This window comes from Pholcus phalangioides, unplaced genomic scaffold (assembly GCF_987345545.1).
Source record: "Pholcus phalangioides strain wild (caught in Gottingen) unplaced genomic scaffold, Ppha-v1.0 ptg000041l_1, whole genome shotgun sequence".
Taxonomy (NCBI): Eukaryota; Metazoa; Arthropoda; class Arachnida; order Araneae; family Pholcidae; genus Pholcus; species Pholcus phalangioides.
The window spans coordinates 787,013-813,748 of NW_028301627.1; the positions used below are offsets into that span (position 1 = coordinate 787,013).

Consider the following 26,736-nt stretch of genomic DNA (forward strand, 5'->3'; position numbering starts at 1 on the left):
AATTCTTGGGGAATAATTTTTCCCCTGAATATAGGGATATTTTACAATCACTGGCAAAATTTGGGAGATATAAGAATTTTTCAAGAGTCCGGGAGATACAGTAGAAATTCGGGAGACTTGGCAGCTATACAAGTTACATGCCCGACTGGGCATGTAAATTTTTGGAGATTTTTCCAGCACCGACTCAGACCTTCTCTCAGAAAAACTGACCTGAATCCCCCAAAAACAAACATTTATTTTGTTCCCTTGAATCAGTTCAAGCGTCACTACACAACAAACTCCAAAAAGGAAAACGATAAAATTCATCTGTATAGATTAATCGCATATAACAGCGTTTCTCAACCTTTGACTTGCGGAGCCTGTTTTGGTATATAATTTCTATAGCAGAGCCTCATGTTGGCCTATTTTTTTTATTTACTCATCAAAGCTACTAATTTACTTTTATTATTTCAAAATATTTATAATTAGATTTTTTCCCCGAGCGGCCTTTGGCTTTCCGGAGCACCAGTTGAGAATCGCTGGCATATAAGCATTAACAGAGTATAAAATTTTGAATATTATCTCAGATAATGATTGTGTTGTCAAGTAATGCACATAGTTTGCAGAAAAAATGACAAATACATAGAAACGATACATGCAGGCACTTGAAAAACATAACTACCACAAAACTGATTCGTCCACAATCTCGAGCAATGCATGAAACTCCAAAAAAAAGCTACGGATAATAAAGAAATGAATCAATGAGTAAACATTTAGATGTTTTACGAGCTGCTGTTCCAACATCGTTGATTGCATAACTAACTATACAAGAAAATTCATATACACAGAGAAGTAGTACTGCAGTACAATGTCCCTACCTTGTGCAGTGTAAAAATGCTTCAGCACACCACACACTCACACTGAATTAGCACATGGGGCCTAACTGTGCATAGAAAAAAACCCCAGCCCCATAAAAATGACTAGAATGGACGGAAATATGAAGTGATAATGCTTCCCTGGCAGAATCGGTATCAAAATACATATCTTTTTCAGGAACAATATGTCATCTCTTTGTTACCCGCTAAGGCACATAACAGTTATCCCATTTTGTAAGAATGGCAACGTTTATCGTCCAGGAATTATGATAGCTTGGTTATTCCCTTTCTGTGTGAGTGAAATTAAATTTTATAATAAAAACTTTTCTAAATGATACCACAGACTGAGAGGACTAGATCAAAACACAAAAATGGCTATTTCTAATGCAACGAGACATTGACTAGATACTATTCCATCAGTTCCATTAATATCGACTTCAGCAGCCTAGCTTCATAAGTCACAGTGTTCTTTCCAGGATGGACATGCATGTTTTCCAATGGAGGTTCCACGGTAGCTTTCACATTCCTTCCATAAACTGGAATAATAAGAATAAATGTGGTGAAAACATTATCATGGGGAAAACAATGAATATGCAATATTATGAATTAGAGACATCTTTTCTGTGCCCAAATTTCAGAATAAATTCTGATTCTCCTGATATTCGCAACGACTATCGATAAAAATTCAAGCAATGGCTATCAATTTAAATTCTTAAGGTATTAGTGGCTTGAAAGCATAATTATTTAGAATCAGGTTCAAACTGCACGTAATGCACAAATTAGCTCTTGTGCGCATGAAAAATGACATTAGTGTGACGAAATGATGAAAAAAAGGAACTGTAATCACACATTTAATACTACCATATTCTGTAACGTGAACTGTGTCTGTAATATTTGAAATAAATTTCTCTATGGTTGCGTGGGCAAAATATTCTGCATCATTATATATATATATAAATAAAAGCCTGCAGGGCTCCACCATAAAAATTATAAATTAAAAAGGGCTCGGTGAATCAAAAAAGGTTGAGAACCACTCCACTAGGGTATTATGCATAATCACTGTAGAGCCAGACATGACCCAAGCTCGGTCCCATGGGGGATATAAGCACATTACCCCGAGGGGTTGGGCCAAAACACCAGGCTCAGGAAATGTATCCGTCGTCTTAACCATTACACTACTGGACATATGCATAATTACTGGAAAAAAACAAATTTCAAGTATGTTATGATTGCCAGGCATAATATCCCCCCGAATCTGACCTCATTGGCACTCGACTCTGGATTTATTTCTGTTTCACCCTGCCAAGTATCTTACTGGGCAGGACTGCAGCATCTGATTTATGAAAAAAACCCTTTGGGTGGGTCAGGGGTGTATCCATAGCATGATATATATATATATAATTTACCAGATATGATTGGGAATTGGATATAATCAAAGGCAAAAGTGATAATTTTTTTAGAATTTATGAAATTTATCAACATCATTTGGACATTATGAATAATCACCAGTAAAAGTGATAAATTTATTAAAGTCAATTATTATACATATTGCCAATTATAACATAATAACTGACATCACATTTACTGTCACATAAAGTAGGTATATAAAGTGATGCTATACTCATATAAAAGGTACCACAAGACATTTAAGAATGTTGAACGATCAACTGGAAACATGCAATTGTGCCATCTATATGTAAAAAGAATACTACAAATTTTAAGAATTATTTCAGAACCCCAATATCGGAATAGTGAGGAAGCAAGCACACTAAGTTGCCTATCAACCAGTCACATAGGTATTCTAGTAGCCGATGCAGTGCAACCTCCATAACGAACACTCCCCGTTAACAGGCACTTTTGAAGTCTGTGAAACTGGGCCTCAATGTACTTCACTATATATTAATAGACACTCTTCCCCCCCCCTCCCCGTCAGCAAACAAACATTTCAGCCCCATGGTGTCAGTTATCAAGAGTTTCCACAACGCTATCATTTGGGTTGCCTGGAAACTACCAAGCTGGTATCTAGGTAGCTTGAGTATCCTAGGCTTATACATTCCCGGTAAGGCCCAATATTTCCAAGTATAATAATAAAACACCTGCATTAGAAGTTAAATATAGAAGCATATATATATATACACAATGGAAATTCGTACTTTCGCACTGAGTGAAAAACTGTAGACAGTCGTACATGACAGCATCTCGAATGGTGAAAACCTGCTTGGCTAAGTTTTCCAATAAGGAAAGGAAGCATCTTTTCGCATAGAACCAAGTGTCTGTCCCCAGCTTCTTGTTGTATGGCTCCAAGCTTTTAATAACCCTTGATATGCCAAAATCATAGTTGCCCTTCGCACAGTATAAGGTACTATATTGAAATGTGATATATGTATAAATTAGAATAAGAGGTTGGCAATGCATATTAAAAATAACACAACAAAAGGAAAAAAAGAACATGCATGAGAGCCAAGAAACTGCTCCACAGACCCTCTGTGCCAATAATATAAAGGCTACCAACCCCTTAATAGCAGTGTTCATTAACTGTTGGTCCGCAGACCAGTTTGTGGGTATTTCCTACTGGTCTGAGAAATATTATGTCCAATTAATGTAGCTGCTGCATAATTTTAGATTTAATTTTAAAATCGTACATGGGTTAAATACAAGGTTCGTTCAAAAAGTATCTGACTATAATTTTTTGTGTATAAACCAATGCAGTTGGGGTAGCATGGTTCGATATGTGTATGCAGGAGGTCCTAGTGTGCATGTATGAATTTTTACCTGCCAGCTGTCGGCAGGCCACCAAAGAATGAGGAAGTATAAGTGAATTGTGTTGCATTTTCGTTTTCGACAAAATGGCAGGAAAAACTTGAGAGAACGTTACTGCATTAAATTTTGCGTGAAGCTATGTGATTCCCGAATGGAAACAATCCGCAAGATTCAACAGACCTTTGGAGATGAAGAAATGGGCAACACACCAATAAAGGAGTGGCAACCGCTTCAAAGATGGCTGCACATCAGTGGAGAGTGAACCACTTTCTGGTAGGCCCTCAACACCCAGAAATGTGATCGTTATTGACCAAGTGAGGACTCTGGTGATACAGGATCATTGAATCATGATCAGAGAACTTTCAGATGAGGCTTCCTTCATTCTATTTTGACCAGCGATTTGGTATTCAGGAGATGTAATGTCAAAGTCATGCTGACCATCTTCTTTGAGTCCAGTGGTTCATCATGACTACGCACCATAAGGCAGAACCATCACCAAGGAGTACTACCAATAGGTTCTGCATTGCAATTAGCAGCTTCATCGCGAAGCATTGGAGTAACATTGCTCAAGTTTATCAAAAATAAAAATGTGATGCACTCATCACTTACAATGCCTAACTCATGTGGAATATGCTGGCAGGAAAAAATTCAAGCGTGTACACTAGGATTGCCTACATATGCGAACCAAACAACATACCTCCCTAACTTAATTGGTTCATTCACAAAAAATTATGGTTGGGTACTTTTTGAACAGACCTTGTATTACACTGTTAATTACAAGTTACACAAGTTAATTAGTTTTTATTTATGTATTAACCTTTCCAGCAGCAACCCCAAGATATCATGCCAAACTTGATCTGCTTCATTTGAGCCACCCCAAAAAATATTTTGTCTTCTAAAAATGCATTGAAGATCTTTTTACATTAAAACATGTTTTACATCATCTCCCTCCAACCAATCAACTGCCAGTGGGCGGAGTCAGCTCTTGTTCATGGTTCAATAGAAGAAATAGCAAGAAAAACAGATTGTTTGTTTCCCCCCCCCCTTTCTTTTAGCACGGTAAAGAAATACACACTCACTATAAATAACACAAAAAGATTTTTTTCCCAAATAAAAAGTCAAACGTCATGGCAGGTATTTCTGTATCATAGTAAGGGAAATAAAAACAATGGGTGGAGCCAATTTTCTCGTTAGGGGGCAGCAGTTATCAGCTCGCAATCAGAAAAAAGAATAATTCTTCTTGAAAATAAATGACAGTTTGCAAAGGTTTCACAATGTGGAAGCTATAATATGGATCAAGAACATTTTAAAATCGGCTGAAAGGGTCAACCCATTAGCAGGTCTGAAAATTATTTCTCCCATTTATTTTTTGCCATCTGCAAATTTTTTATCCTTTATTTTTTGGTCCGCCCACAAATTACTTCTATTATTATTATTTTTTTGGCTGTCTGAAAATATTTAATTTTCTCTTGTTTATTTTTTACTGGTCAGCAAATTATTTCTCATATTCATTTATTTTTTGCCGGTTCGCAAATAACTTCTCTTATTTATTCATTTCTTGCCAAAATGCTAATTATTTCTATTTATTTGTACTTTATCAGTCTGCGAATTACTACTACTACCGCATTCACTTTTTCTCCTGATTACTTTTTCACCAGCTACGACAGACCGATTCTGAATATTAATAAGCTTGGATATATGTAATGCCTCTTGTTTGTAATTAATTATGCAGCAGTTGTAAAAATGTTAAAGAACACTTCTTCAGGAAATACTATTTCAGCTGATTGCTTTCTCGTCTAAGTTCAAAGACCCCAAGTGAATTTTTTTTAAATTTTATTTCTTATAATAACATGATCATCGCTTATTCCCAAGAGATCATTACAATCTGTCCAGGGAATTTGTTACTGTTAGTAGTCCAAAGACTGATATTCGAACCCAGACCTGCACAGTCAGAAGCTAGCTCCCTAACCACTGGACTGCCAGGCGGCAGGCCAAATTGCTCTACGGTTAAGAATCTCTGCAGTCAGGGCTTAAGAGAGGGCACAAGGGATGTGGTGCACCCACGTGGCGAATTGTAAGGGGAGGCAGCTTAACCTTTAGTTATACACTAAAATTTTTAAAAATCCCCAATACTAAAAATTTGCATGACCGAAGGGAAATTTATGTTTCAGCTGACTGTGGGCTGCAAAAATTTTGCCACCCTTCTCTCATCCTTGTCTAATTTTCATGACTATTTATTTCTTAAATTTGTCACAGGCTATAGCCCTCTCAGCCTGTAAACGTACCTGTGTTTTTTTTCACTATTTTTTCGTCACTCTTTTCCTCTTGAATTGGCTCAGAGGGAAGTACATGAGGGGACTTGGCTACATCGTGTCGAAAGTTCCTATTCTTTTAGGCTAAAATACGATTGAGCATTGAGAATCGCTCTTCAGCAATTGAGCTTTCATGTTTGGCTTCTTTTCCCAGAAAAGAATTTATTTACAAATACAATGCCACAACAGGCAAAATGCCCAACGAGGTGGCTGAGAAGCCTAACATGACGAAGCCTAGTAAAAAAACAGGCTGTGCATGAGTTATGCACTGAAACACTAAATTATTGATAATTGGCTAAGCATATTTATGATCATATTAAGTTAGGTGATTTCCCCTTTTTTGCATGCATTCAAGTGATACATATAAAGCCTGATTCCCACACTTAGCTAGAGATGTCAGGTGAGAATATTCTTGAAGAAAGAGAATATTCTTCTGGATTGTAAAAATCAGAGAATAATCAAGAATATTCATTTCTTTCAAATAATGGAAAAAAAAAACTAATTTTATTTATATTATGAAATATATAATTCAGTTTTCAGTGCCTGGAACATTTGAAACACACACACAAAACAATTTTTGGCATAATCACCTCATAATGACAACTTTTAGTTCAATATTCTCAGAATATTCTCATGGTGAGAAGTTTGGTTATGAAGATTTTAGAAACACTAAAAAAAGTTATTTCAAATTACATAAATTTTCAGAAGTTAGTTCAAAACAAAGAGCAAAACCAAAGTTGATTGATAAAGGAGAAGCTATTCTTATGTAGTCACCTTCATTCTAAGAAGATACTCAACTGTTATTTTCTTCGATGTGCACACACTTAAATTTTGTATCACTCATACTTCTTTGCAAGTTGTGCAATTCAGCCATGTTGGTTTCATTTTCTTGCTTTTAAAGTTTAATATTGTGGGCTACAAACTTTTATATTCCCATTCTTCATGACAGGGAAGGAGATGGGACAGAGAATATTCACTGTACATAACTTGAGAGAATATTCTTATCAAGGAGAATATTTAAGAATATTCTCTGGAAAGACTACCATAAATAACTTGAGAATGATTCTTATTATTTTCTTAATATTTTCAAATAATTTATAATAATAGTTGTTCTGGAGAATATTATATATAACTATATTACAAATAACTTAATAATAAAAATTATTCTCGTTATTTATGATAGTCCTTGTAAAGTATATTCTCCTGGATGAGAATATTCTCAAGTTATTTATTTTAATACATGTTATATTACAAATATTCTCTGAAAAATATTATAAATAACTTGAGAATAATTATTATTTAAAATGAGAATATTCTCTAGTAATTTTGTAATAGTAGTCCTTCAGGAGAATATTCTCCTAAAGATTATTCTTGAGAATTTTACATCTCTACACGTAGTATTATGCCGGTGCCCATGGCCCTCACATCCTGCAGCAGGGTTCCTATTTTGCTATTCAACTATCTTTGGCTGGCCCCCATGATGAGTTTATAGTGTTAAAAAAAAGATAATCGACCCAGGCTTTTGGGACTGAGCCCTTTTAACCTCATCTTTGTGTGTGTGTGGGGGGGGGGGGGACATGTACACACTGTAAGTGAATTTCTTTTGTGCTAGTGGTCAAGGCTCTACTTTTCAGTGTGTGAAATTCCAGCATGCCCATCCTCCTCCCGCTAGGTCAGAATTTCCAAGAGCCCTTTTATTGTGAAAAATAGAAAAATGATGAGAATCATCCTGGACTGGAAACCTGCCAGTCTCACCCTTGTAGGAGCCATGCCAGTGCCAAACTGCTGAAAAGAGCACCCGTAAACCACTGTTTTTGATAGCAGTCAGTTGATAGGTCCCAAGAGTAATGCAGAAAAAAAAATTGTAAAAAATTCAAGAAAACTGAATATGCTCACCCTATAACAAGGTTAACTATGCTAAGATGAAAAATCTTTTTGTTCGGATCTTCATAGGCGAGCTGCTCTTCTTCTTTCTCAATTTTTCTCATCAACTCCTCTGCCTACAAGAAATAATTTATAATGAGTGCGGATTATATGAAAATTATTAATGATGAACATTTTTTTAATTACGTTCATAATCAGAGTAAGTTTCTACAATCTGAGAGAGAATTAATACATTTTTTCCTGGCATATTTATTTTTTCTTTCATAATGAATAGATTGGGAATGGGGATTACCACGAAAGTATCCAATGCATTCTGCCATCCTGCCTCTACAGGAGTGCAATAAGGTGACAAGGTGGGTTCAATGCAGTGATCATAATCACACAGCAATACAAAACAAATAAAACTCCTGACAATATATTGAGTTTTCAAAGAAATTACCAATAAAAATATACAAAACTTCAAAAAAGTAACTACACAGTTATGAGTATTTGCTCATAAATGTGGAGTGAATTGACAAATAAAAACACAAAAACATTAAGACTTAAAAATTGAAATGTACCATGAAAGTATGTATGCATGAGAGAAAATTGGAAGGGCATGACATCTGCTTTTGATGTTTTAATTTTTTACAAGATATTAAAAGATATTTAATTTTTGATCTTGCTGGGAAGGGTCATGCCTCTCTACCCCTGTGTACACCTCTGCCTCACATGACCCCCAAAAGAGTCTGAACTTATGAGGAATAGTCCCAGATCTTCAGTAAGGGCAATATTTAATTTAATGTTGTCCATAACTGATGGATATTAAATATGATTGCTGCAGCAATGACACCAAGTCAATAATCTCAAATCACGACAATATTTACACAGACCATACATACTCAGCCTATAGCCTGTACATAGCTTTTCACTCTATGACTGAGATGAGAGAGTAGCCTAAATGTGTCCACAAATCTCAGATTTATTGCGATTATGAGGATTGGACAAACTCCGGATCACCATGGCTGCTAAAAAATTGGTGCCCAAAAAATTTTCCTATGCCTGATAACTTGAGTCAGAAGTTTTCGAAATTTATGTCAGCCTATCTGCTAACATATAAAGATGTTACTAATTCTCAGAGTGTTTTCGTTGAGAAAAAAAAATGCTTTGCTCCTAATTTTTTTTTTTTAATGTTGATTAGCTGTATGCTAAATATTCAATATCTTGAGTTCCATTGTGGTTTCTACTGTGGATACCACTGCCCTCTACTTAGCACTGCCTAACTCAACTTGATACACAGTAATTATAAGCTACAGTAGAGTCTCGTTAATCTGAGGTGGACGGGATTGAAGCCACCTCGGATTATCAAAAAAAAAAAAAAATTGAATTATCCAAAAACAATAAAAAAAATGCTTTAAATATTTGTTTTACTTAAAAAAAAAACAAGAAAAATCAGTACTAGCATACTTATTGTATTGTTATTCTTGAATAAAGTGTTCAAAAAAAAAAAAAAGAAAGGGAAAAAGGCTCGCAGATGAGAGCGATTGAGAAAGAGTTGGGGGATGTGATTGATCGTGAACGATTCCGGGACACTGATAGTTTTCAACAGCTTTTTTCAATGATTTTATGATAGCAATTTGGGGACAATGTCATTGTTCAATTGGGTTCTCTCTGGGGAAAAAAAAAGTTAGAAAAAGAGGGTTTTGATTTTCAAGACTCTACCATACTTCATAAAAAACAGTCTCTTCATTTCCTCCCCCCCCCCCCCCATAAAAACCCAGTACACACACAGCTGTCTGAAATTGATCCATGATTAGTTTGAAAAAAAAAGAGAATTAGAAGAAAAGATCACGAGAATATAAATTTCCTTCATAAAATGCATACAAAAAATAATAATTAAAATTCAAGATTTGAATAAGAATACATACCTCTTCATTCTGAGTAGTCATGATATATGATACGCAGAGATTTGCTAGCACTATAGCGCTGACATTCAATATCTAAGGGAAAAGAAGAATATGAAAATCATGGAGGGTTAAAATGAAACTTTAAAACAACAAAAAGAACATTCCAGGCAAAAGCAGTGTAAGGATGATGCCATTCTCCGCTATCCATACGAAGGTGTTTAACAACTGGCTGTTGCGAAGATGAATTTTTGGAAAGAGAGAAAATTCAACTGCCTTTGCAGGAACTCAAAACCCACATGCTCCAAAGGAATTTCAATGTGTTGATAAAACGTGAGGAAATCAAAATTTTTTGGAACCAAAACTCTAGCTCAAAATCTTATCTTGCATCATGGTTCCCTCAGAGAGCTGAGGGTCTTACTGAGCTACAGCCCAGAGATGAACTTATCAGGGTTTTTTCACACAATAAATCTAGAAGAAGCTTGTGAAAAAACCTAGAATAGCAGCCTGACAAAGATTCCTTTAAAAAGCAGCCTTGTCTGGGGATCCCAACTCTCGGATTTGAGGGCCACGCTTAAGACTCAGTATGAAAATTTACATTCCTCTTTTTGAAACTATTTTATTGTGAGTTTTGATAACATTGCTTTTATAAAAACTGTGATAGAGCGATAGAGAAAAATCTGAAACTGATAAACTTGGGTAATTGAGCAATTATATGGAAAACTTTGTAATTCATTTCAATGTAATTCATGATTCAAGTAGGTCAAGTTCATACAGACAGCAAAGGAATGCTCAAGACAATGAAAATATGAAAGAAATACTGCATACCTTTTCATAGTTCTTTTTCACTATCGGTTCATAAAAGCCAGTAGCTTCTTTGAATTTATTTTCTTGCATGAACAAAACATGAGCGACATTCAACTTCCATACGTCATGCTCATTGCAGAACTCTACCGATTTTCTAAAGACCTTCTCAACTTGCTGGTAATTTTCCATCTCCCAATAAATTTTTGCCTGTGCCATCAGAACTGGTATGTACCTTAAAAAAAACATTATTTTAAAGGGTTTGAGTATCATAACTAGAAGCAATGTTTTCACACAAACAAGATTCTTGCAATTCACAAAAAACAATAGAGTAATGAATGAAAAGGTCAGACTAATTGCACTTTCCTGAGAAACCCTCAGTCAAATATCAGGCAAACCAAGACAATGGCCGAATCTCTATCAAGGCTGAAGATGTGTTTTGTCATGTGACACAATCCGTCTGACGCTCTGCCGATGAATGAAGGGAATATATTCATGAGAGAAATTTAAATACGCCTCTTAATTTTTGTTTAGCCCTCATAATTAGACAAATGATGCACATTAATGAGACGAATCATTCAAATTTTTTTGGAGGTTTATGCATATTGAAAATGCATTTTAATAAAAAAATTTAAAAAATTTGGTAAATTTTTTTTTCTTGAAAATAGAGTAAATAGCCAATCAAAATAATTTTGTAATCATGATTATAGTGATAGATATTGATCAATATTTTATCAAATTTTTAAGCATATAAAAATATTATAAGTATCATAATATGATGCTATAATGCATAAAGCATCAAAAATTTTTACAAATCATGTTACCAAAGGATACTTCATTCAATGAGGCATTTTATTGCTCAAAAATATTTTATGAAAATCATTCAGCTTTCATATTAAGGAAAAAGTAAAATTCAAAACAACACACAAATTTTTCAGATACTGATTTATTTACAAGAAATTCTCAATTTTTCAATCAAAGAAAAAATTCTAATGACTGTTATAGAAACATGTGAAACAAGATTCTCGCTGAAATTATTTATTATGATTGAAAATTTTTCCCCGAATGCATATTTGGAATTTCATTTGCATTCTTTGATTTTTGTGGCTGAAAGGGGCTCACTCGTGTATCTGCAAAGTTGTTTTATGACCACTCTGTATATGAAAATTTACTGCAGATAATTTTATGATCCACTAAATTTATAAAACTTATATTTTTAATAGAGAGAAATAAACAGCTGTTGTATGGCCAATCAAATAATGTAAAAACTATTATCCAAATCTAATATTTTAATCCAGGCTCTTTGTGAAAAGAACACTTCCCATACATATGGATAATAAAATTATGCTCATTCAGAAAAATTTCCTTGCTGCTCACTTAGAAACTATTGAAAGAATTAAAAAGATTGAAATTATTTTAAAGGAAAAAGTGCATGTTTTTGCATAAATTTTGTGGAAAAAATTTTTTTTTTGTTGCAAACTCACCTTTCCAAGGCTTCCTCACATTCATTGACTGCCTTTTTCACACCTTCTTCATCATGGTTCTGTCTTGCTTCTTGAACTTGTTTTGTCAACTTGCGCAATGTCTCTATGTGACGAGCTGCCATCTCATCAAACTTCTTGTAAGCCTCTTCTGGAGATGTCTGTTGAGTGATCAAGGCATCCAGAAAGTCAAACAGATACTACAATAAATAAATAAAAGATAATAAGCATTACAAAAACAATATGTTCCATTGGTTGATTAAGATTTCGAGTGTAATCATGATAAATGGACAATGTTTCTGCAATGGAAGTCATGAAATTACATGAAAACCCTGTTCACTAACTGGATTTGACTGGAGTCAGAAAACTAAAAACTGAATATAGTATGGTCAACTGATACAAACTTACTGGACTCAGATATTTATATGTGAGGTGAGCATTTTCTGCAAGAACATCAGCAGCCAAGTCGTAATACTGGAAAAAGAAAAATATACATTTCACAAATTTTGGTACTAATACATGAGTTTTGAAAAAATACTGACTATAGACTTGTATAATTTACAACATAACAAAAGTTGGAAAAAGCAGTTTCTCTGGACAAAAGACCATGGTATGTATGATTTAATTTTCTTCTTAATGTTTCCCCTGATTGATGCTACTGATTGGCTTCATTAGGAGGTGTCCAAGTCACATTATGGATACTGAATTAGAAGATTTATTTGAGCTACAAATTATTCTTTTTTTTGGCTGACTGACCAATGATCACAGCGTGTAAGTTACTTATGGTTTTTAGCATGTCAGGTGCTGCGTTACTTCCAATTTGGGGACTTGAAGAGAAGTCTCATATGTCATCCATATGTCTAGAAGGATGGTGAATGGATGATTGGGCAAGAGGCCCCAAGTTATCTGACTGGTTGTCTCACCCATTTTATTTGTAGCCAAGCAAGTTCTTGAGGATCTCCATCCTGTACAGCTTCATCACCTCCTCTTACCCTGATTGTATCAGTTTTTAATGTTTAAATATTTCAATGGCCTCTCTGTCCTTTCGAGGAAAGAAGCTGTCTTTGTCAGCACCTGGGTCTCAAAGAATTTTATTTTCTTGTCGCCGTTGAGAGAATGTTTGGCTACTTTCTTGCCAGACCTAATTAACGTTTTTTGTGTTATTTCATCCTGGTGGCTATGGATCTCTTCTTTGTGAAAATGTACGTCTGACCACACATGCAACGCACTCTGTATTAAACCCCCCCCCCCCGGCTGATCACATCAGCTACAGTCCACAGTGACCAATCAGGGCAAAGAAGCACCTGAGAAGCTGAAAAAGCATAAATATAATTGCAATTGTTGGCCAGTCAGCTTGTAGTTATCTTTTAGTTCAGTATTCAGTAATGTAACTTGAGTCTCGTTTACATGGAAATGAAAAACCAGTTTCTTCTCCTCTGCAATCTGGTAAAATCGCAAGCATCATGGGAAAGAGGCATGAAAATCTACCAAAGAAGAGGGTTACACTATATTTTTTGGGGAACTTTTCTTTTTCTTTCTCTATACTTAATCAAACCTCAACCTTTCACATGTAATTGGGGCTTTAGACACTTCTTGTGCCTGTGACACAGACTTATGGTGTTGAGGAAATGATAAGACAATGGAACCGGTACCAATAAGAGCACTTTAAGCAAAGAAACTGTCTTTTAACTGACAACAGCTGTGAAAACCTTGATAATAACAAAAGCTATTCACCTCATGTTGACAGTAAAGTAGCAATAAATTTCCAAATGTCTCGGGAGGAAATGGATTCTGTTGAATTAGAAACTGGAGTTTTTCAAAACCTTCTGTTGGATGAGTGTCCATATTCATCAGTGCTTGATTATGAAGTGTTACTGCATCAAGTTCCTCTTCAGCCCTCGGTGGCATGTCAGTCAATGCTTCTCTCGCTGCATCAACTGTAAATCATAAAATGGCATGATTGAAAATTGCACACACTACACTTCATGACCCTCCAACTCTGCAGATATCTACTGCAATGAAATTTACACATAATACAGGCTGAAGCAGAAAACAAAATGGCAATGCTGATGATTTTACATAAATTGATTCATTATTCATAACTCTAAAAATTAATGGAAATTTAGAAAAACCATATAATCTAGTGCATCCTGTTTAAGAGATCACTGTTGAAGACCACATTGAAAAGATTCCGATTAGAGAATTTTTTCACTTAAAATATTGGTCTTGAACACAACATATTAAGCGGGATCCACTGCGTCAATACAAAATCACATTTGAGGGCAAAGTTGTATAATTTCTTACGTATTTTAGTGCAATATTGAGATAACTTTTATACCAATCAAATTAAATAAAAACATTTCTTTTATCTACTCACAATTTTTCAGCTGGTATTCGATAGCAGCTTTCAAATTGAATGCCTCAATTAATGCCGTCTCGTGAAGAGTGATGGTATTGCCAACACTTCTCACCTCAATACCTTCTGTATTCATGCCAACACTCAACTCTATGAAACAAATCAGAGATTTCAAAAACTTCAATCAGGTTTTCAGCTGTGGTTATAGTTGTGCAAAAGGGTACAAAAAAGATGTGAATACACAATGACCATGAAAGAAAAATATGGATAATTGTACATGGCAAAAACATGATAAAGCATAATGCAATATACATCTTTCAAAGCAATATACCACAATGCACATCAAATTACACATGTAATATACAGCATAATATGCAATAAATCTCACTAAACAATACACAATATAGTGATTGGATAGTAATGACTGACTGAACATGTGTGGTTAAAGGACTAATACAATTTCGCACATCAAGGATTTATATTTTCTACATTACTCGTGATTGTCCTATTGCTTATGGGACTTGAATTTGCATAGTTTAACAAAACAGGAGATGGAGGGGCAATATAAAGGCATTTGAAACTTTGGGACTTTGGCTCAAGGCTGGCTTCTCTGCTGCTTGTTTTGTCCTGCCTATGTAGTTAAGTCAGGGGTATTAGATTGAATTCTGAATTGTTTTAAGATAAGGAAAAATCATCTTCAAAATATTGTTTTGCCTTCCCCCCCCCCCCCAACTCCAAGGGAGGGGGAGCTGGCAGCTGAGCTATAGCCAGAGCTTTCTTTTGGAGGGGGAAACCAGTGTTATGGGCGGGAGACCAAAGTGATAAGACTATATATTTTTAGTCACATGATACTACTTGTGTATCAGCCACATTTCTTTATTCAGAAATTTGTTCTAAAACTGGGGGTGGTGGCATTGACTTATACATGGATCAGTTTTTGTGGAGAAAAAACTTGACCTGCATTGAAGTTTTGGTACAGAATTAGAGTAGATGCCGCCTATTAATTGAAAAGGAATTACCTGGATGTTCTCTTATGCCTCTTTCGATGATTTCAGCTATGTGTTTTAAAGCAAGTGCATACTGCTTCGTTCGATAATAACACAAAGCAATGTTATATGACAAATCTGAGAAGAATGAAGAATATGTTATAAAACAGGCATCAAAACATAAATTAAATACCATAATACCTTTTACACATCATGTCAATTTCACATACTGAATGGAGACAGACTTATATAGATTTCGATCAAAATGCATACCTAAATGCATAAGAATTAACAGTTACTTAATAAATGAATTTTTCAACGTTCATGCAAATTAGTGCACCAATTGTAATAGATATTGATATATGCTAGAACCCAGCTAATCCGTGGACTAATTGGGAATGAGACCTGTTCGGATTACAAGGATTTGTTAACACTGATAATCTATTTAACAATGACTGAAACAATGGCGGGGAAATTAAAGTGATTTTTTTCCCTTCCAATGTCTTTGCTTCAGCCAATGGACTAAGGGGCATTATAATCCATCAAACAGGTATTCAAAAATGTTGCTTCGATATCTCATTGGAGATGAGAACAAGTTTCTTTTCACTCTCCAAAAAATGAAAAAAAATCAGTGAGATATGTCATTGACTGGCATGCAGAAATGTATGTGAAAACATAATGGAAACCTTGCTAAAGTAAACTTGGGCAAAATTATGGCCAAGACTTGCTTTCAACCATAATCAAGAAACAACAAAGGAATCCAATAAAATCCTCCAGCTTTTAAGAGCGCATCGTTTCTCCTACAAAAGATTCAAATTTTTGTCAAGGGCATCGTGGTGAGCTGCGAACATTAATGATTGCTTATTCAGGGCTTTGGAGCGGATCTTTCTTAGACAATTCTGGGAGCATCGCAGATAAACCACTGTACCACTGGGTTAGATTATATGATGTACAATAACCAAAGACTCATTCAGAAGCAGTGAAAACTTTTGAAATGGCAATTCCATATGCGAGGCAGCATGATAATGCAACCTCTGCAGACATGATTCTGCAATGGTGACTACGAACTGCATCGTCTGCTAGGTATATGTTGCTTCTTCAAATGAAAACAGAAGATTTTTTAAGGCAACTATGCAATTCATCATTATGAGGTGTGATTGGTGATTCATTGCCCCACCATCCATATGAAAAATATAACATGTTACAATGCATACAATGTAGCATTTATGAGTTTTATCTTTTGTTGTCGATTTTCAACTTTCTCGCTCATATTGACTTTTTTAAAGAGCAATTTGGATTAAGCAAGTTTTTGCATTAGCAGGGTTCTACAGTAAATGAATTACTGGACAGCGATTGAGATCATGTATTATGTGCAATTATGTTGCATAGTTATCAAGACAAGGATGGATGCTTTTTATAAGTATAAGTAAGCTTTAATAAGTACAAGTAATAAGCTTTATAAGTGAGTACATGTTATTGCCACTGAGCAATTACACTATCATATAAAAATAGGAGTGTTTTTAAGGATATCAATACAATTTCCACCACTTTCCTTGGCCTTCAAAAGTCCAAATCTGAATCCATTTAGAGAATATATGGGTTGATACCAAGACTCCCCCCCCCCCCCATCCTGAAGCCGGGCCCATAGGCTGTGATCTCTGGCAGGTTTCAAAGGCCAGGATTTTACTCTGGCATCTTCCATAGTAAATTTATGGTGCACAAAACAATAACAATAATGGAATTCATCTGCCTCTCCCATGTTAGGGCTATGAAGGATACATAAGCTATCATTTCCCACTGAATCACAGGCATTAGAAGGCAAGTCTCTGAATGTGAATGTCACTCTCTACATTTTAAAAATCTGTAGAAATGTAAGTTCTCTGAACATGTAGGTATATTGAAAAAACTGTATGAAATCCAATCTTAGTCACAATATGCAGGTGAATTCCAATTTAACAATTTTGTGATTCCGCAAATAAAAATTTCAGTCCCACCCAATGTGTAAAAACAAATCTGGGGATTTGACTGAAAATCTACTCTATTTCCTGATAACAGATGTTTAACATAATACCAATGAAAAATTTCTGATTCAGTAGTAAGCAATATCCAAAATATATAAACTTTTCAATGGTAATGCCCTGCCCTCCTAAAGAGAAGGAAAAAAAGTAAATTTGCAGATTTTCTTTATTCTTGGCATATTTGTCTTTTATGAAGCAACTCTCTCTTTGGGAAACATTTCTCTCTAAGAATGTAATGTGAAAAGCCTTCGAGCTTTGTTAAAAATGTGTCTAATAGAGAAAAAAATTATTTTTGGAATGAGAGAATGTATATGCAGGAAAAAGTAAGTTGGAGGTATTGCTATTACTATATTGCTGAATATGTGATGTAATATGATCTGACAGTTTCCCTTCCACCGAGTCATATAGGATACTTACACAAGCACAAAAATAAAGGCATCTGCCAGCGGGATAAAAGTGATATCCAAAATATAGATAGATAGATAGATAGAACCGCTCACAACCCCAGACTGATGCAAAGCACCTTACTTCCAAAATATATATAAATTAAAGCAAACTTGATTATTACCAGGGACATAACCTTCAACTTGCATTGCAGCAGTAAACTTCTTACATGCATCTTCATAACGACCTTCCTGGAAAAGAAATATATATTTAGCATTGATGACATACATTAAGTGTAACAATAAATTGGTCATTCAAATAGAACAAATAGCATAAAAAAAATTCCCCATGTATTACTGTGTACACCAGGGATCTTCATAGCATGGTCCACAGGCCAAGCTTGTTGGTAATGTGTATAGTATAGCTTAGTGGCTTATGGGTCTCGATAGTGTCAAAAATGGCTTGCACAATGGTTGGAGGTTTCTGGTGTAAGCTGATCTTGGATGATATACTGAGTGCATAGCTAACACTTCTTACTGCAAATTTCTTGCAAACCATTGATCCTTGAGACATACTTCCAATTACAAAATTTATTTAAATAACGTATGTGGACCCCAGATACATCATTCATATTGCAAGGAACTGCTTAACATGATAACTAAGAAATTGGCATGGGGAGCCTAAAGTTTTCTATGTGTGATTACTAAATGGCTTAGATAAAACAGAATTTTATGAAATTATGTAAGTACAAGTATGATTCTGTCTCCCCAAACTCTTTCAATTTCATCATCCATATCAAAGTTTAAAGAAGAATAAACGATAAAAAAAACTATACGAAAACTAAACTTCACATATTTATTGACACAGAAAAAAATTTGTCTTACTTTGTATAAGAGACAGCCCAAGTTCACTTCTGTATCGGGATCACTGGTTGAACATTGATCTACGAGGCTCTGCAAGATAAGCTCTAATCATTAAAATGAAGCATCAGTTTATAACAATGCTTTGACATAAATGTTAATCCTAAAATTTGATTTTTGACATACTATAGCATTTTTTTAAAAAATGATAGTGATTATGATTGCTCAGACACTTTGCTGATTTCCAGTATGCCTCCTCTGGGAGTGGAGGTGGTGTGGCAATATCATAATCATGCAAATGAAACTGAGCTTGTGATGTCATGTTACCAGATCTACAAAAGGTGATGTACCGATACAGTTTTGCTCTTGTTCTTTATCTCATGATGTAGGCTAAGTTGTTCCTGTTAATCATTAATTCTCCGTTCATGTTATCGGCAGATTAAAAAATGTTATAGAAAATATTTATTTAGTTGCGTGTTGGTTTCTTGCAACCACCAAGCTTTCCCATAGAACTGAAAAGAGCCGAGTTCTGAATTAATTACCATAAAAAGAAATTAAATCACACATTTTTGAATCATTTCAAGATGTATTGCTATGCAATGTTTGGTCAAAGGATGTGTCAGTGTCATACCATAATTTCACATAGATAAGTCACTGGGATGTATAAGCTGCATCTAGAAAAATGACAGGAGGAAAAGTAATTCATAGCAATACCACGACTTTGTATAAGCTGCACACTTCTGAAGCAAGACACAAAGAGGGTTTCGTGATACAGGCAGTAATTTTTATGGGAGAAGGGGAGGGCAGACAAAAAAAGTAGGGTTACCAGATGTCCTCCTTTTTGATGTCATTTGAAGCATCCTCCTATGTTTTAGAATAACCGTTTTTCCGCGGAACTATTTTTCTTATTCTTCCTTAGGAGAATTTTTTTCCTAAGAAATCCTCCTCTTTATTGACATGAATGTTTTTGTGTTTTTTTCCACTGACTAATAGCTGTCGAAAATCCCTGAATTTTTTGTTTTTGCTTTTTTTAGCAGTTCTTATTTAGTTGGGAAAAATTATTGTAGTAGCCGGTTTTTTTATCAGTCAGAATAGTGGCGTCATCTATAGTGAAAATTTGGAAAGCAAAGTTATTAAGGGTGGAAGTGCACAGGCATACACCTTTCTCAGTTTTCAAACCTGGTAACTCTATAGACAAAGTTCCTGTCAATTTGACCATCTTTTGCAAATCAGATTGATTTTTACTCACATATCTTCAGTGAAATAGATGGAAGAGCACAATGAAAAAACTATTGTAAGCAGAGTAAATTGTAGCAAATTACACAGTTTTTAGGCACAAAATTCAAAGCAGAACAGTATTATACAAAATAAATAAACATAAGCTAAATAAAAGCATCTGTGAATTGATACCTTTGCAGCAGCAAGATCTTCTTCCCCATATTTTATAGCTGCTTGAAGCTTAATTATCTATAGCAGAGAAAAACGACACAGAAAATTGGCGAATTTCAGAAAAACAATGGAATTTATTGCAAAAAAAAACTTCACGCACAATCAAAAGGTTTGCATTTACCTTTCCTTGATATTCAGAGTTCTCGATCTGACAGGTAACTTTCATTGCTTCTTGATACATACAAGCTTGGTACAAGGCCTGAGCATAGTATAGCTTGTAATCGTCTTCTTCTGGGCATATCGTCATCAGCTGCTCATAGCAGTTCGCAGCATTTACGAAATCTTGAGAGAAATAATAACAGTATGCTAGGAGGGAAAGTGCAGCTCTTGACTGTCAAAAAAAAAACACAGTGATAGGATAACTTCAAAATACAATTGGAAGGAAAGCAGGATACATATAAAAAATTTCAATTTTTATGTATATTTAAAAGTTTCGCATCACTTTTATACATCTATGTGGAACATATAATTGGGACAATATTGTTTCAAGCAATATGCAAAAATTTTGATTATATGACTGTAGAGTCGGTTTTTTTTCATTAACTCATGTAGCCTACTTCAATAGAGCTGGATCATTGAACTTGATTTTACAGCAGGTGGATATATTTTCAGAGCTATCATGGTGAATCTGGATCAGTGGTTCTCAACCTTTTTAGTGAACCGCAACTCTGGTAAATTTGAAATTCTTGCACCCAGGGCCGTCATTTCATCTTTTTCCAGGAGGGGGGGGGGGAAGCAAAACACTTGTACTCAATGTATGTATATATTATATATTTGTATATACATATATATATATATATACCATTTTTAGTGTATTTTCAAAAGTCGGGGGGGGGGAGGGGGAGCAACGGCCCCCCATGCCCCCCTAAATGACGGGCCTGCTTGCACCCCTAGTGAACTTAAATTTGCATTGTTTTGCACCTATTTAAATTATCACATCATAGAGCATTTCCCAGCTCTCACCCTTAAAATTATTCTCTTTGACCCCTACGATTGCTTATGTGCATCCTTGGTTGGGAACTACTGATCTAGGTATTCAATTTATGGTGCGCAAACATCTTTTTTTTTTATATTTACAGTGAAGCTTAATTTGTTCCACAAACAAAGCTTGTCATCCGAATTGTTTGTATATCCAATCAAACTTTCCCATTGGAAATGATGGAAATTCTGATAAAATTTGAAATCAATAGGCTTTCTGGATATTATGCCACCAAGGTGAACAGGAAAAAAAAGTGCAATTTCTCTCCACTGGGAATCGAACCCGGGATCTCTTGCATACCGGGCAAGTGCATTGACCATTATACCATAGAGAAACAACCCTCTTTGCCTTAAAACATGCATAGTAGCATGACTTGCGGAGTAGAGGCACTGCAGTCTTTTTAACTTCAGCTAATGGCCTCCCTTAGTTGTGGCCATGCTAATGAACACAGCATTCAATCAATAATAGATCACAATAATACAATAAAATAATCTAATATTACTATAAAGTAAATGTACGGTATGCTAATGCTGACAAATTAACCTAATATTATCTAAATGACGAGAGAAAGAGAGGAGGACTATCGTTTAGGACAATTCACAGATAATGTTGCCTGTTCAAGTTCAGTTGTCTTCTTCATTTGTGTGACAGAAAAAGAGCCTATCCAATGGCACTTGCTTTTTTGCATCCATTTTAGTATTTCTCAGAAATGGAAAATTGCATTGTCGTTGCTCGTTTTGCTGCAGCTATCATTACTTTTTTGATCAGATCATTATTGTGGTGATTTCCCAGGCCATCTGAAATTTTCAGGTTTTAAAACATAAATAGGCTATTTTTCCTAATTCCCTGACCGTTTTTGGTTAAAAAAAAAATTTCCAAGACAATTTCAAGTTTTCCTGGTTTTCCTTGACTCGTGTGAACCCTTGAGTATCATTATAAGACTGGTTTTACCGAATAAAAAAATATATTTGTGTAGCTTCGTATGACATACATGCATCACCATGAAAAAAAAAGAAAAATTACCTCACTGTGAAACTGCAACTGGTAATTCAGTATGGATATAGCTTCTCTGTATAAACCTTCTTTGATCTGAAAGGAAAATGTATTTATAGACACAGGCTACTCGGTACATTATACATAATTATATTATTCTTCTAACAAATAGAATGCTCGGTTTCATTTTCAAAAAAGTCTCTGCTTTCTCCTAAAGTCATTTTATCGCTTCTCCAAGGCTTAGTTCATCCTGGACTGGAGTACGCTGTCAGGTTTGGAGACCATACTTGCAGAAATACATTGACTTGGTCAAAGGGATACAGAGAAGAGCCACGTGTGCTCTTGATAGAACACGTTGGCTTAAGCTATGAAGAGAGACAATTTTTTAAATATGTTTACATTAGAAGAACACAGGTGCAGAGGGGATATGATCAAAGCATTCAAAATTTGCAATGGTATGGGCAGGATGGACCATGATTTATTAATTTGCCGTCAATCAACTGCTTTAACAAAGGGACACCAGTGTCGATTGATAAGAGACAATGCAAAGTTATGATGTCGCAGGGAATTTTTCTCTAATAGGGTTGTTAATAAATGGAATAGCTTACCCCTGGAGGTAGTAAATACTAACACAATTGACATGTTTAAAAACAAATACGATAACCATGTTGGGATAAATCGAGCAGCTATCCATAATTAGAATAAGACAACCATAAGTATTCTTTATGGGGGCATTGTATAATATTTTATCATGTATATACAGTGAATCCTGTTTAAGACAAACACTGCATGAGACAGAAACCTGTCTTAAACGGAATCAAAATATAGTCTGTTCAATTATTAGAGCTCCTATTTGCACCATTACAAAACGGAAATCTGTCTAAAATGGAATATTATTTGAGTCTGCTGATGTTCCGTTTCGTACAAGTTTCACTGTATATTGTTTCTATTTATTGTAATAGCATTTTTAATTGGGGTTGCTGTATTTCTGAAATATATGGCATCCATATTTGTTATGGGCCTCTTTTTCTCAGTCATCTTTCTTGTTGGATATTTGGCCTGTTGTGGCATTGTATTTGTATTCATAAAAAATTTTTCTTTCTTTTTTATAAATAATAAAACGGGTCTTGACAGATATAACATACTGAGAAATTGAATTTTCTGGATGTTGTGCCGAAATGACTTTCCAAATATTTGTTTCAATATCACATCCAGAAAATTCAATTTCTCAGTATATCTCGGGCCGAAAAACAATCTCTGATACAACATAGTTTTTCAAATCACCCATAATTCTGATATTCGAATAAATGCATGGGTTGAGTATATAGGAAATTTTGTTTGTGCACTAATGTACTTTTACAGCAATGCACATTGTCATGAAGTCTAGTAATTTTATTTGTGTGAGAGGTTTACGCCAACAGCAGATTTTTAATATGAGGATTATATTATACCAAAAGTAAAAGCCATTCCTGTTTGATCTATAACTCTTTAACATTAAATATTAAAGGACTGTGGACACACCTTGCTTGATATTTCTGAGAGAGATTAAAGCATTTCTAGGGCGCACCTGAAAAAAATTTATTAAATAACAGAAGATTTATATAGGCCTACATAAAATTGATTTCCTCTGTCGTGTACATGTTTGCCATACAAATCTACAATTTTTGACTGATTGTCTTTAAATTTTGTATATATACGAAACAGGACCTGACTTAATAAGCTGCATAAGGTGATAGCGAGATCACTTCTTAGTATTCCTTTACAACTTCACTCCATCATGTATCATGTAGTTTCATTTCAGTAACTTGCTTCATCCATCATACCCCGACTCCACCTGAGGAGTCTGGTCCTCTGTGAGCGATGCTCCTGAATTCAACTCTGACAGCTTGATCATCTTCTAAGGTCCACGAAGTAAAGGAAGTCGGCGGCCTAGTTTGAGAGTGGTAGGCAAAAACTTGGAAGGACTGATTCTACATTGAATGAAGATCTGGACTGTCACATCGAGGGAGCGAGACTTGTGGTGAAATTCAAACTTTGTCAAAATTTCTGACTTCAATAAGTTTAAATAATGTTAAATTCAATAATACTGGTAAATTGTAATAAGTTCATATTCTCGACTCTTGTGTTTGCTCATGAGGCTTATTATTATTAGTTTTTGGGGTCATTCAAGTATTAAGTCATCATCGATGAGAGGCTTCTGATTTGATGACTTTTGATGACAAGGGGGCAGGGGGGGGGGGTTTGGAAGATGCTTACGTCATCAACCATCCTTTGATAAAATTAAATATTCTTAATCGCCCTCTTTACTAGGTGTACCAGGAAACGAGAAAAGCCTTTCCCCAGCTTGTCGGCAACTGAACTATTGATAAATCCTCTATAGAACTGCTTTAGTGATCTCTAAATGTTCAGCAGATCCTTCAAGTGATTAAAAATGTGTCTGGAATTGTGAATCGGGTCACTTAAGCTATCTGTAGATGTGGCGCTTTAGTTCATTGTTACAAAATTAGTTTTGAGGGGGCAGGCCACATTTGGTCTGCGAGCCAAGGGTTTGCCATATATGGCCTAAATGGTAGGGTATCAATGAATTTCTTAAAAAGAAATTTTGAGTTCTTAGCCTTCAAATAACATTGAAATTAATATAAATTTATTATAACAACACGTATAAAAAGGTATTTCCTTTCAAAATTTTAATTTTTTTTAAAAATAATTTTTACATTATAAAAATACATTTTTGATTGCCTGGAGGCATGGGAGGCTCACGTGCCCCCCCCCCCCCGCGTTCGTCTCTGATCCCACCAATTTTCTCATTCATTAACTCCCTGACCCAATTAATCATTCATTCACTGACTATGTCAATGAAGTTTTTGTCTATGGATTTTCCTTTTGGTGAATTGCGTGGCAGCGAATTGTTGGCAATGAGTTTTCTACACATGGGCTGGGCTTGATTTCTGCATCTACAAGTGGGCAAAGAGTCATCCTCCCATAATTCAAGACTCTAAATGTTATTAACATGTATTTATTTTGACCAACTAAATAAATTTTTCTCCTTAGCTGGAATCTCCCCCCCCCCCATTCCAATATTTGCTTTGCCCAGGGGGTTCCCTCAAGTCAAAGTCGAACCCTGAGCAAAGAGACATTAGGTGGGTCCGAGATCTTTAATGTTGCTACACACAAATTTCAATCAGTACAATATTTGTGTTACAGTCAATTCCAGAAGTCTAGACTTTTTGCGAAGTGGCCAATGTTTGGGCAATGTAGAGGCATATGTTGCGTCCCACAAGAAGCCACATATAGATCTATATGTTAAATGCAATCTAATTTGATGTAAATAAATCGACCTGGGGAATTGCGGTCGGGGGGGAACAATGCCCCCACAGCATCAAAGGTAGAGTCCACTGATCTACTGTCTACGCATATATATACGAATCAACATCATCATCTTGCCCCCCAGACTTCCAAGTCTATCTCCACCTATGGGGGGTGTGACCGGGGGCACCTGTGGCCGGCGTTGAGGGTCGTGCCTCTTTCCCCCCCCCCCGGGCTTGTCTCAGCATGAGAGAGCAGCAGGTTTCTTTACCATCCGTGGCAGAAAGGGTGCCTAGGCTCCCCGCCCCAATCGCAAAGATCGAGGACTGGGGGCACCGGGCCGGGGAGCTCAGCATTTGACCCTTCTGGCTCGGCACACTCAGATCTCTCCAGCGTGGCCAAAACCCCTCGGGGTAATGTGTATATATTCTTTCCCCCCCCCCCCATGGGACAGAGCCTGGGTAATGTGTGAGGTTGGCCTTGGAAACTTCCCAGGGCGTAACATTTTAATTCAGCGCTACAATAATTTTAAATTTATAACAAGACATGAACTTTGTAAATAGGAGTTAACACCTAGATGGGAATATATTGTTTAAAAAATAACACAATCATTACCATGGAATATATGACTTTGGTGTAATCACCATCATTAATATGTGCCATGATAATTTATACATATATCATATAGTATTTAACGTACGGCACTCATTTCGTGAAATTTCACTAAATGTAAACAAATGAGTTCAGCATTTTCTTGGCCGGTATTGACTACTATAGATTTTTAGCCTAAAAAAATCAATTCAGTGCTATGACCATATGGCCCATATTTCCCGAATTTTATTATGATGATAAACACTGTATGAATCTCACACATTTGTCATTTTAACGTTTTTATTTTTTTAGCATTCATTTAAATCCACTGCGATTCGCAGAAGTGTTTTGTTTTCTACCATAGACAAATTTTAGAAATTCAAGCAATAACTGGAAACTTTGCTCGGATTTGGCATCCCTTTTGGCGACAATTGGCAATCTCCGGAGTTTTTCCGGTAACAAATATGGTAAATTCAGTTAGCAGTGAAACATTATATTAGAAAAAATTAGTTTCACCAAATTTAAATATAATTTTTAATTCGTTGTTCAGTTTAAAAATAATTTGACCCGTTTCACACAGAATATATATTTTTAAAAAAAATCAACAGTGAAGTGGCAACATGAGCTAGTGTCATCTGCTTTCGAAAAAAAGGCGGGTAGATAATAAATAAGGTAAAATAATAATAATATAAACACACGATAAATAATGTGTGTGAAAAAAAATAAGATATTGGAAGTGGCAACACTCTATTGTCGTCTGCTTCTAAGCTTTTTAAAAAAAAGTAGGTAACCCGTTACCAAACCTGGATTTGACCAAAAAAAAAACGATATTGTAA

The 26,736-nt window shown here is 35.4% G+C and overlaps 1 protein-coding gene across 1 annotated transcript; it reads right to left on the reverse strand.

The window, feature by feature from the left end:
- Positions 1–218: 218 nt before the first annotated feature.
- Ttc30 (tetratricopeptide repeat domain 30) lies at positions 219–26,065 on the reverse strand. The gene is made up of 16 exons (XM_089254450.1): positions 25,925–26,065; positions 22,034–22,099; positions 20,153–20,362; positions 19,993–20,049; positions 18,607–18,675; positions 17,907–17,973; positions 15,354–15,458; positions 14,356–14,484; positions 13,713–13,915; positions 12,387–12,452; positions 11,982–12,178; positions 10,522–10,732; positions 9,718–9,789; positions 7,823–7,926; positions 3,008–3,216; positions 219–1,390 (listed from the first exon to the last, which is right to left on the reverse strand). The coding sequence occupies exons 1-16, from the start codon at positions 25,970–25,972 to the stop codon at positions 1,263–1,265; spliced, it is 1,941 nt and encodes a 646-aa protein (XP_089110576.1). The 5' UTR covers positions 25,973–26,065; the 3' UTR covers positions 219–1,262.
- Positions 26,066–26,736: the final 671 nt, after the last annotated feature.

Bases quoted from the DNA above. Each gene is read 5' to 3' on its own strand.
- Ttc30 (XM_089254450.1), bottom strand. From the start codon at position 25,972: ATGGCACATATTAATGATGGTGATTACACCAAAGTCATATATTCCATG. The intron at 22,100-25,924 runs GTAATGATTGTG...TTTTCCTTTCAG, and splicing joins CCAAAGTCATATATTCCATG to ATCAAAGAAGGTTTATACAG. The intron at 3,217-7,822 runs GTGAGCATATTC...ATTTCAATATAG, and splicing joins ATAGTTAACCTTGTTATAGG to TACCTTATACTGTGCGAAGG.